General features: G+C 45.4%; 1 protein-coding gene across 1 annotated transcript in view; it reads right to left on the bottom strand.

Moving 5' to 3' along the window:
* Nucleotides 1–12,861, bottom strand: part of LOC137365642 (protein FAM227A-like) — a 130,026-nt gene that overhangs the window by 46,495 nt on the left and 70,670 nt on the right. The window contains exons 7-8 of the mRNA XM_068028011.1: nucleotides 2,942–3,046; nucleotides 923–1,052 (exon numbers count right to left, since the gene is read on the bottom strand). Of these exons, the coding sequence (XP_067884112.1) occupies nucleotides 923–1,052; nucleotides 2,942–3,046 (235 nt within the window). The remainder of the gene's footprint in view (nucleotides 1–922; nucleotides 1,053–2,941; nucleotides 3,047–12,861) is intronic.

Here is a 12,861-nt window from a genome sequence, read left to right as displayed (position 1 = left end):
CCGCCTCGAAAAATTCAATCAAGTTAGTTAGACGATCTGCCCGACAAAGCCATGGTGACTATTCCTAATTAATCCCTGCCTCTCCAAGTGGAGATTAATCCTGTTCCTCAGAATTTTTTCCAATCGTTTCCCTACTACTGATGTTGGACTCACTGGCCGTAATTACCTGGTTTATCCCCGCTACCCTTCTTGAATAATGGTACCACATTCGCTGTCCTCCAATCCTCTGGTACATCTCCTGTGGCCAGAGAGGGTTTGAAAATTTGTGTCAGAGCCCCTGCTGTCTCCTCCCTTGCCTCACATAACAGCCTGGGATACATCTCATCTGAGCCTGGGGATTTATCCACTTTTAAGCCCGCTAAAACAGTTAATACTTCCTCCCTTTCAATGCTAATGTGTTCAAGTATATCACAAACCCCCTCCCTGATCTCTACACCTACATCGTTCTTCTCCTTGGTGAACACAGATGCAAAGTAATCATTTAAAACCTCACCTGCGTCCTCCGGCTCCACACAGATTGCCACTTTGGTCCCTAATGAGCCCTACTCTTTCCCTGATTATCCTCTTGCCCTTAATATCCATGTGGTGAAATATATGTGCCTCATTCTAGGCAAGTGGGGGCCTGCATGACACGCACACACACACACTCTGTTATGACTGAGGCGGGAAGAGTGGACTGTTTATTCTCGTTCCACTTCTCCACAGGTCACAACATATGTTTAAATTTTCCCACTTACCGATATGGTCAATCATAAACTCTATTTTTCCCAGAATAAAACACAGTAACCAGGTTTCTTTAATGAACAAAAAAATTAGCAGTTTATTATAAAACGAGTCTTAACCAATAATGAATTAAAGCATAAACACACAGATTAATTGCCCTGTTCACGCCCACACACAATGTACAACTCCAGTTCTTTACCTCCGAACCACTGGTACACAATGTCGCACACTTGAGATCTGAAATCGTCGTTGTGGAACTGAATCCAGGACTGGGGGAAACTGCAGCAGAAACTGACATACACGGCCTGACTGAGACTGCTGGACAATTCCTGAGGGCAATGAGATTAACAGTGAGAAACAACTGCAATAACATAGAGAACTTGGAGGAAGCAACTGCCATCACAATATTGCCTCAGGCAACATGTCCATCAGTATCTGTAAAAAGAGAATGGGTGGATCATGCACCGTCACTACCGAGACACACACCTGGCTTTTTTCTTTTGGTTCCCTTCTGACCTGCAGCATCAATCACAGATTTTCTCTCTCTTGGCTCCCTGTTTTGGGTACAGTTGGATGCCCAGCTCACTCATGTCTGCCTGCCACACTGAGGGCAGGCTTGAACAGTTCTCAGACAGGCTATGGACAAAACGCTCAACAGATTGCTGTACAGCGATAGCGTGCATCAACTCAATTGCTGGGGCAGGGGCTGAGGAGGGAAACCCTCTCAAGTGTTAATTAATGATATCGGAGTTCATCATTATGTGAAACCCTGGTTCAGATAGGCCCAGCTAATGGCAAGATCCCTGCACTGGAGGGTCCTAGGAGAAGGCTAGACCCTTATATAGCTCTTTAATGGCACCTCTCTACCCATGTGGCCCAACACAGTATCTCTCATGATCCCTTCCAGCAATTCACCTATAACTGAAGTCAACCTAATGGGCCTGTGACTTCCTGATTCTGATGTTGCTCTATTTGGATATTGGTTCACATTAGCCTCCCTGGAGTCCCTGGGAGAAAACCCTGACCCCATAGAGCTGTTAATATAAGCACAAGGACTCACCGAACACAGCCCCATTCCATTGAGTACCCGCGAAAGAATGCTGTCAGTAGCTACAAGGCCATTTGTTTTGAGGCCCTTCACCTTGACAGTTACAACTTTAGTCTCCACTGTATGATGCATTATTGGTAACTGAACATCATCTAGTGGAGTGAAGACTGATGCAAAGTAATCATTTAAAACTTCTGCCATATACTGGGAATGTACCAGACTCTGCCCTGAGGAATACTTCAACATTCCTTAATTCCATATCCCCTGACAACTGAAGATTTCACGATCTCTCTTGAAGTTCTCCACTATCACCTTCACCGATCACTTTTAAATGCTTTTCCTGCCTTTCACTGAGCTCAGTAACTATCCCAGTTCTCCTCAGAGCTATTTTCTCTTCGACTATAAAGGGCTATTTGATCGTCAGGTTTGTCACCGTACTTGATTGTTTAGTTACTTCGGCTTTGTTCAAACATACGCCCTTCTTGGGATACTGAGGCCCCTGCTCTAGAGTGTTTAGGGTGCCCTGAACTAGCCAATAAAAGGCATTGCAAGATCCCGCAACTAACAGACAGAGGAGGACTGATGCATCGGGGAAAACAATTTAAAAACAGACACAATCAAACAATGGAAACGTTTGGAAAATATAGAACCAGAATAGTGGTACCCGAAGGAATGATTAATCTCCTCAGCCCAGATTTACAATCCAGGTGCGACCGGACCATGCAAGGGGCCTGGAGGGTCAGGGTGTGACCAGTCTGTGTGAGGGGTCTGCACAGTCTGGGTGTGACCAGTCTGTGCGAGGGGCTTCATTTCCATATCCAGGTACTACTTTGGCAAACCTGGCAGGAGGGCCCCAGGAGCTGTCGGAATGGTCCCTAACACAAGGGAAGTGGTGGGTGGAGACAGTTTAAAATCGAGGCCCTCGATTCAGAATCAGGAATAATTCCAGGAAAACTAAATGAAGGAAGGTTTGGGAGGGGACAAAGCACAAGGAGAAAATCCACACCAGTAAAAGGTACAGGGATGGGAGGTGGTAGCAGGGGTACCAATGTAAAGACACTTGTGAAGGCAGCAGGATCCTGTTACAGCTGCTGATATCAGTGCGAGCAAGGTGCAATGGGTGGAACACATTGCGTAACTGCAAGTTAGAAACATTTCTAAATCACTAACCTGGAGAAATCGGTCTCCATAGTAATAGCTCTGACACTTCATGATCAGTTGCACATAATGCATCGATATACGATCGAACAGTTGATACTGCACAGTGTAATTGCTCTGGAAGGAAAACCACATTTATGAGGAGGAGTTCAATAAACTCCAACATAATGTGAGTGACAGACCCTGATATGTACTCACTATTCTCAGTGACAGACCCCGACTGCTGCTCACTATTCTCAGTGACAGACCCCGACAGCTTCTCACTAATCTCAGTGAGTGACAGACCCCGACTGCTGCTCACTATTCTCAGTGAGTGACCCTGACAGCTGCTCACTATTCTCAGTGAGTGACAGACCCCAACTGCTGCTCACTATTTGCAGTGACAGACCCCGACTGCTGCTCACCATTCTCAGTGAGTGACAGACCCCGACTGCTGCTCACTATTCTCAGTGAGTGACCGACCCCAACTGCTGCTCACTATTCTCAGTGACAGACCCTGACAGCTGCTCACTATTCTCAGTGAGTGACCCTGACAGCTGCTCACTATTCTCAGTGAGTGACAGACCCCAACTGCTGCTCACTATTCTCAGTGACAGACCCTGACAGCTGTTCACAATTCTCAGTGAGTGACAGACCCCGACTGCTGCTCACCATTCTGTTAGTGACAGATCCTGACTGCTGCTCACTATTCTCAGTGAGTGACAGACCCCAACTGCTGCTCACCATTCTCAGTGAGTGACAGACCCTAACTGCTGCTCACCATTCTCAGTGAGTGACTGATCCCGACTGCGGCTCACTATTCTCAATGAGTGACAGACCCCAACTGCTGCTCACTATTCTCAATGAGTGACAGACCCCAACTGCTGCTCACTATTCTCAGTGAGTGACAGACCCCGACTGCTGCTCACTATTCTCAATGAGTGACAGAGCCCGACTGCTGCTCACTATTCTCAATAAGTGACAGACCCGGACTGCTGCTCACTATTCTCAATGAGTGACAGACCCCGACTGCTGCTCACTATTCTCAGTGAGTGACAGACCCCGACTGCTGCTCACCATTCTGAGTGAGTGACAGATCCCGACTGCTGCTCACCATTCTGAGTGAGTGACAGACCCCGACTGCTGCTCACCATTCTCAGTGAGTGACAGACCCCGACTGCTGCTCACCATTCTCAGTGAGTGACAGACCCCGACTGCTGCTCACCATTCTCAGTGAGTGACAGATACCGACTGCTGCTCACTATTCTCAGTGAGTGACAGACCCCAACTGCTGCTCACTTTTCTCAGTGAGTGACAGACCCCAAATGCTGCTCACTATTCTCAGTGACAGACCCTGACAGCTGCTCACTATTCTCAGTGAGTGACAGACCCAGACTGCTGCTCACTATTCTCAGTGAGTGACAGACCCCAACTGCTGCTCACTATTCTCAATGAGTGACATACCCAGACTGCTGCTCACTATTCTCAGTGAGTGACAGACCCCGACTGATGCTCACTATTCTCAATGAGTGACATACCCTGACAGCTGCTCACTATTCTCAGTGAGTGACAGACCCCAACTGCTGCTCAGTATTCTAGTTGACAGACCCTGACAGCTGCTCACTATTCTCAGTGAAAGACCCTGAAAGCTGCTCACTATTCTCAGTGAGTGACAGACCCCGACTGATGCTCACCATTCTCAGTGAGTGACAGACCCCGACTGCTGCTCACCATTCTCAGTGAGTGACAGATACCGACTACTGCTCACCATTCTCAGTGAGTGACAGATACCGACTGATGCTCACTGTTCTCAGTGAGTGACAGACCCCAACTGCTGCTCACTATTCTCAGTGAGTGACAGACCCCAACTGCTGCTCACTATTCTCAATGAGTGACATACCCTGACAGCTGCTCACTATTCTCAGTGAGTGACAGACCCCAACTGCTGCTCAGTATTCTAGTTGACAGACCCTGACAGCTGCTCACTATTCTCAGTGACAGACCCTGACAGCTGCTCACTATTCTCAGTGAGTGACAGACCCCGACTGCTGCTCACCATTCTCAGTGAGTGACAGACCCCGACTGCTGCTCACCATTCTCAGTGAGTGACAGATACCGACTGCTGCTCACTGTTCTCAGTGAGTGACAGACCCCAACTGCTGCTCACTATTCTCAGTGAGTGACAGACCCCAACTGCTGCTCACTATTCTCAGTGACAGACCCTGACAGCTGCTCACTATTCTCAGTGAGTGACAGACCCCGTCTGCTGCTCACTATTCTCAATGAGTGACATACCCTGACAGCTGCTCACTATTCTCAGTGAGTGACAGACCCCGACAGCTGCTCACCATTCTCAGTGAGTGACAGACCCCGACTGCTGATCACTATTCTCAGTGAGTGACAGACCCCAACTGCTGCTCAGTATTCCAGTTGACAGACCCTGACAGCTGCTCACTATTCTCAGTGACAGACCCTGACAGCTGCTCACTATTCTCAGTGAGTGACAGACCCTGACAGCTGCTCACTATTCTCAGTGAGTGACAGACCCTGACAGCTGCTCACTATTCAATGAGTGACACACCCCAACTGCTGCTCACCATTGTCAGTGAGTGACAGACCCCGACTGCTGCTCACTATTCTCTGTGACAGGCCACGATTGCTGCTTCCTATTCTCAGTGCATAGCAAATCCTGACTGCTGCTCACCATTCTTAGTGACAGGCACCAACATCTGCTCACTATGCTCAGTGACTGACCCCAGCAGCTGCTCACTATTCTCAGTAAGTGACAGACTCCCAACAGCTGCTCACTATTCTCAGTAAGTGACAGACTCCCAACAGCTGCTCACTATTCTCAGTACGTGACAGATTCCAACAGCTGCTAACCATTCTGAGTGATCGACAGACCACAACAGCCCTCACTTTTCTCTGTGAGTGACAGACCCTGACAGCTGCTCACCATTCTCAGTGAGCAACCAGCTGCAAATTTTGCTTGCTACTCTCCATTGTGACCAAACCATTCAGGAGACTGGGTTGGGCAGTGCATTACACTTTGGTCTTAATTCTTTGACCCTGGACACCACAGGGTTGACATCAATCTGCCTGTCTGCCCTCATGCCTGTGAAGTGTTACAGGGTAACACAGAGAGGGAATGAAGGCAGGAAGTTAACACCTACTCATGTTGCTGACCTGCTCTGGTTCCCGGACTAATCCCAGTCTTGCAGCTTGCCTGTAATATCTGCTTTCAGAAGATGAAAAACATAAGGAATAGGAGCAGGAGGAGGCCACACAGCCTGTCGAGCCTGCTCCACCATTCAATATGATCCTGGCTCATCTTGGGCTTCAACTCCACTTTGCTGCCCACTCCCCAAATGCCTTGATTCCCTGAGAGACCAAAAATCTGTCGATCCTAACCTTAAATATGTTCAACAATGGAGTACCCACGACCATCTGGGGTGGACAATTCCAAAGATTCACAACCCTATGAGTGAAAAAATGTCTCCTGATCTCGGTCCGAAATGATCAGCCTTTATCCTGAGAACGTGCCCCAATGTTTTAGATTCCTCGATCGAGCGGAAGCAATCTCTCGGTATCTACCCTGCCAAGCCCCTTCAGAATCTTATATGTTTCCATGAGATTGCCTCTCATACTTTTAAACTCCAGAGAATATAGGGCCAATCTACTCAGCCTCTCATCGTAGGACAATCTTTTCAACCCAGGGACCAATCTAATGAACCTTTGTTGCACTGCCTTCAATGCAAATATATCCTTTCTTGAATATGGAGACCAAAACTGCACATCATATTCCAGGTGTGGTCTCACCAAAGCCCTGTATCATTTTAGTATGACATCCTTATTATTGTGTTACAATTCCCTTGTAATAAAGGCCACCATACCATTTGCCTCCACAATTGCTTGCTGTACCTGCATGCTAACTTTGTGTTCCTCATACGAGTACACTCAAATCCCTCTGCACATCAGCATTTACAGGTTTCACACCTTTTAAAAAATATTCTGCTCTTCTGTCCTTACGACCAAAGTAAATAACCTCACACTTCCCCACATTAAACTCCATCTGCCACCTTGTTGCCCACTAACTTAACCTATCTATATCTCTTCGCAGCCTATGTCCTCCTCACAGCTTGCATTTCCACCTAACTATGTATCATCAGAAAACTTAGATACATTACTCTCTGTCACTTCACCTAAGTCATTAGTATAAATTGTAAATAGCTGAGGCCCCAGCATTGATCCTTATGGCACTCCACTAGTCACTGCCTGCCAACTTGAAAATGCCTCATTTATGCCTACTCTTTGCTTTCTGTTCATTAACCAATCCTCTATCCATGCTATTATATTACCCCCCACTCCATGCACCCTTATCTTGTGTATTATCATTTTGTGTGGCACCTTATCAAATGCCTTTGGAAAATCCAGGTTCACTGGCTCCCCTTTATTTACCCGACTAGTTACATCCTCAAAAAACTCTAATAAATTTGTCAAACACAACTTTTCTTTCGTAAAACCATGTTGACTTTGTCTAAGTGCACTGTTAAGACAGCCTTAAGAATAGATTCCAGCACTTTGCCAACAACTGATGTCAGGCTAAGTGGCCTGTAGTTCCCTGTTTTCTCTCTCCCTCTTTTCTTGAATAGCAGTGTTACATTTGTTAACTTCCAATCTGCTGGGACCATTCCAGAATCTAGGGAATTTTGGAAAATCATAGCATCCATTATTCCTGCAGCTACCTCTTTTCGAACCCTAGGATGTAGGCCACCAGGTCCTGGCGATATGCCGGATGTTACTCCCTCAAGCTTCACCAACACTTTTTCTCTACTGATATCAATTACTTTTATTTCCTCACTCTTTTTAGCCCGTAGGTTACCCTCCATTTCTGATATGCAACTTGTGTCTTCTATTGTGAAGACAGACACAAAATATTTGTTCAATGTCTCTGCCATTTCCTCATTTCCCATAATAATTTCTCCTGTCTCTGCTTCTAAGAGACTAATGTTTACTTTAGCTACTCTCTTCCTTTTTATATACTTGTAAGAGCTCTTACAATATGTTTTAATATTCCTAGTTAGTTTACTATCATATTCTATTTTTTCCCCTTTTTATCAACTTTTTGGAGGCCCTTTGCTGGTTTCTAAAACACTCCCAATCCTCAGACTTGCTACTATTCTTTGCAACATTATAAGCCTCTTCTTTTAAACTAATACATAGGAACATAGGAGCAGGAGTAGGCCATTCAGCCCATCAAGCCTGCTCCACCATTCAATATGATCACGGCTGATCATCCACTTCAATGCCTTTTTCCCACACTATCCTCATATCCCTTTATGTCATTGGTATTTAGAAATCTGTCAATCTCTGCTTTAAACATACTCAATGACTGAGCTTCCACAGTCCTCTGGAGTGGAGAATTCCAAAGATTCACAATCCTTTGAGTAAAGACATTTCTCCTCATCTCTGTCCTAAGTAAGCGGCTCCCCCCTTATTTTGAAATTGTGTCCCCTGGTTCTAGACTTCCCAACCAGGGGAAACATCTTACCTGCATCTACCCTGTCTATCCCTTTAAGTATTTTGTAGGTTTCAATGAGATCACCTCTCATTCTTCGAAATTCTAGAGAACACAGGCCCAGTTTCCCCAATCTCTCTTCATAGGGCAGTCCTGCCATCCCAGGCTCAAGTCTGGTGAACCTTCGTTGCACTCCCTCTGTGGCAATAATATCCTTCCTAAGGTAAGGGGAACAAAACTGCACACACTACTCCAGGTACAGTCTAACCAAGGTTCTATACAATTGAAGCAAGACTTCACTACTCCTGTACTCAAATCCTCTTGCAATAAAGTCTAACATACCATTAGCCTTCTTAATTGCTTGCTGCACCAGCATGTTTGCTTTCAATGACTTATTGACGAGGACACCCAGGTCCCTTTGTACATTTACACTTTCTAACCTCTTACCATTTAAAAAATACTCTGCACTTCTGTTTCTCCTATCAAAATGGATAACCTCACATTTTTCAACATTACATTCCAATTGCCACGTTCTTGTCCACTCACTAAGTCTTTCTAAACCCCCTTGAAGCTGCTTTGCATCTTCCTCACAACATACATTCCCACCTAGTTTGTGTCATCCATGAGCTTGAAAATATTACATTTGGTCCCCACGGCCAAATCAATCAAATATATTGTGAACAGCTGGGGCCCAAGTACTGATCCTTGCAGTACCCCACTCGTCTCAGCCTGCCAACGCGAGAATGACCCATTTATTCCTACTCTCTGTTTTCTGCCTGTTAACCAATCCTTAATCCATGCCAGTATATTACCTCCTATCCCATGTGCTTTAATTTTGCTAACCAACCTGCTGTCGGGGATTTTATCAAAAGCCTTCTGAAAATCCAAGTATACCACGTCCACCAACTCCCCTTTATCAATACTGTTAGTAACATCCTCTGCACCATCTCATCCCTCCTCCATCCTCAAAAAACTCCAACAAGTTCATCAAACATTATTTCCCATAAAGGTCGGCTACCCGACCCGAACCCAACAGGACTTGACGACATGCGTCGGGTCCAGGTCAGGTCAGGTAGCACTTCTGGGTCCGGCATTCGGGCTCGGGCGGACACGCTCTATCACAGGTAAGTGGCTCCAATGTTAATTTAATTTTTGGACTAGAAAGGTGGTTTTGTTACAGTTATTTTAAGCTTGTGCAGGCCAGCAACAAAGTGAAAAACAGTTAACTGATAGTCGGGTCGGGTTGGGTTGGATCGGGCGGGAGAGAAAATGGAAGGTCTCGGGCTGGGGTGGGCTCGGGTCGGCTGTGGTTCTGTTGGGCTCGGGTCGGGTTTTTTTTGCAGACCCGAGCAGGCCTTTAATTTCCCATTCATAAATCCAATCAGATCTGTATAATCTAAGTGTCCATTTATCATTTATCTAACATTTTCCCTACTACTGATGTAAGGCCAACAGGTCTGTTGTTCCCTGTTTTCTCTCTCCCTCCCTTCTTAAATAGCGGGGTGACATTTGTGACCTTCCAATCTGCAGGAACTGTTCCAGAATCTATAGAATTTTGGAAGATGATCACCAATGCATCTACCATCTCCATAGCTACCTCTTTCGACACTCTGTGATGTAAAATACAAGGTCCTGGGGACTTAGCAACCTTCAGCCCCATTAATTTCTTCAATATAACCTTCTTACTAATAATAATTTCCTTCATTTTTTATTTTAATTTTATTTAGAGATACAGCACTGAAACAGGCCCTTCGGCCCACCGAGTCTGTGCCGACCAACAACCACCCATTTATACTAACCCTACACTACCCCCATATTTCCTACCACATCCCCACCATTCTCCTGCCACCTACCTACACTAGGGGCAATTTACAATGGCCAATTTACCTATCAACCTGCAAGTCTTTTCGGAGGTGGGAGGAAACCGGAGCACCCGGCGGAAACCCACGCAGACACAGGGAGAACTTGCAAACTCCGCTCAGGCAGTACCCAGAATCGAACCCGGGTTGCTGGAGCTGTGAGGCTGCGGTGCTAACCACTGCGCCGCCCAATTCCTCATTCTTCATAGTCCCTTGGATCTCTAACTCTGGGAAATTTCTTGTATCTTCTTCAGTAAAAGCAGACACAAAGTAATCATTTAGCTTCTCTGCCATTTCTCTATTCCCCATTATAAATTCTCCTGACTCTGCCTGCAATGCAGCCACATTTGTCTTAGCCAAATGTTTCCTTTTTACGTACCTATAGAAGCTTTTACAGTCCGTCCGTTTTTACATTTTTTTGCTAGTTTACATTCATATTCTATTTTCCCTTCCTTTATCAGTTTCTTGGTCCTCCTTTGCTGTATTCTAAAATACCCCCAATCCTCAGCTTTACTACTATTTCTGGAAACTTTATAGGCCTTTTCTTTTAATCTTATACAATCCTTAACTTCCTTTGTTAGCCACGGTTGACTGCCTTTACTTTTGGGGTTTTTGTTCCTTGAAGGAATGTATAGTTCTTGTAAATTATGTAATAATTCTTTGAAGACTACCCATTGTCTATCCACCGTCATAGCTTTTAATGTATTTTCCCAATCCACCTCAGCCAATTTTCCCCTCATACCTTCATAATTTCCTTTGTTCAAGTTTAACACCTTGGTTTCAGATTGAACTATCTCACCTTCAAACATAATGTAAAATTCTATCATTTTTAAAAATTCATTCATGGGATGTAGGCGTCACTGGCCACGCCAGCATTTATTGCCCATCCCCAATTGCCCTTGAGAAGGTGGTAGTGAGCTGCCTTCTTGAACCGCTGCAGTCCATGTGGGGTAGGTACACCCACAGTGCTGTTCGGAAGGGAGTTCCAGGATTTTGACCCAGCGACAGTGAAGGAGCAGCGATATAGTTCCAAGTCAGGATGGTGTGTGACTTGGAGCGGAACTTGCAGGTGGTGGTGTTCCCATGTATTTGCTGCCCTTGACCTTCTATTTGGTAGAGGTCGCGGGTTTGGAAGGTGCTGCCTAAGGAGCCTTGGTGCATTGCTGCAGTGCATCTTGTAGATGGTGCACACTGCTTCCACTGTGTGTCGCTGGTGGAGGGAGTGAATGTTTGTAGATGGGGTGCCAATCAAGCGGGCTGCTTTGTCCTGGATGGTGTCGAGCTTCTTGAGTGTTGTTGGAACTGCACCCATCCAGGCAAGTGGAGGGTATTCCATCATACTCCTGACTTGTGCCTTGTAGATGGTTGACAGGCTTTGGGGAGTCAGGAGGTGAGTTACTCGCCACAGGATTCCTAGCCTCTGACCTGCTCTTGTAGCCACGGTATTTATATGGCCACTCCAGTTCAGTTTCTGGTCAATGGTAGCCCCTAGGATGTTGATAGTGGGGAATTCAGCAATGGTAATGCCGTTGAATGTCAAGGGGAGATGGTTAGATTCTCTCTTGTTGTAGATGGTCATTGCCTGGCATGTGTGAGGTGCGAATGTTACTTGCCACTTATCAGCCCAAGCCTGGATATTGTCCAGGTCTTGCTGCATTTCTACATGGACGCTTCAGTATCTGAGGAGTCACGAATGGTGCTGAACATTGTGCAATCATCAGCGAACATCCCCACTTCTGACCTTATGATTGAAGGAAGGTCATTGATGAAGCAGCTGAAGATGGTTGGGCCTGGGAAACTACCCTGAGGAACTCCTGCAGTGACGTCCTGGAGCTCAGATGATTGGCCTCCAACAACCACAACCATCTTCCTTTGCACTAGATATGACTCCAGCCAGCTATATTATGGTTACTCATCCCTAAAGGTTCTTTTACAACAAGGTTATTAATTAGCCCTTTCTCATTACATAATCCTAGATCTAAATAGCCTGTTCTCTAGTCAGTTCCTCAACATCCTGCTCTAGAAAACCATCCCTAACACACTCCAGAAACTCCTCGTCCATAGCATTAGTGCTCATTCGGTTTACCCAGTCTATGTGCAGATTGAAATCACCCATAATTACAGTATTATCCATGCTACATGCCTCTCTAATCTCCTGATTGTATTATCCTTAACGTCTTGAGTAAGCCATGGATGGATCTTTCATGTTTAGTTTTTATTTTTCAATGGAATGTATTTTTGTTGAGCTTTTTGAATTGTTTCTTTAAATGTTTCCCTCTGCTTATTTACTGCCATACCTTTAAGTCTATTCACCTAATCAGCCTTAGCCAGCTCTCTCCTCATACCTATGTACTTGGCTTTGTTTAAAATTTAAGATTCTTGTTTGTGATTGGAATATGTCGCTTTCAAACTTAACATGGAATTCAATTACATTATGATCATTATTTCCCAGCAGATCTTTTACTATTAGATTACTAATTAACCCTGCCTGATTAAACAATACTAGATCTAAAATAGCTTTATCCCTAGTCACTTTCACAATGTATTGCTCCAGGAAACTTTCACGAAAAAATTCC

Source organism: Heterodontus francisci, unplaced genomic scaffold, assembly GCF_036365525.1.
Source record: "Heterodontus francisci isolate sHetFra1 unplaced genomic scaffold, sHetFra1.hap1 HAP1_SCAFFOLD_938, whole genome shotgun sequence".
Taxonomy (NCBI): domain Eukaryota; kingdom Metazoa; phylum Chordata; class Chondrichthyes; order Heterodontiformes; family Heterodontidae; genus Heterodontus; species Heterodontus francisci.
This window is presented reverse-complemented; position numbering and strand designations above follow the sequence as displayed.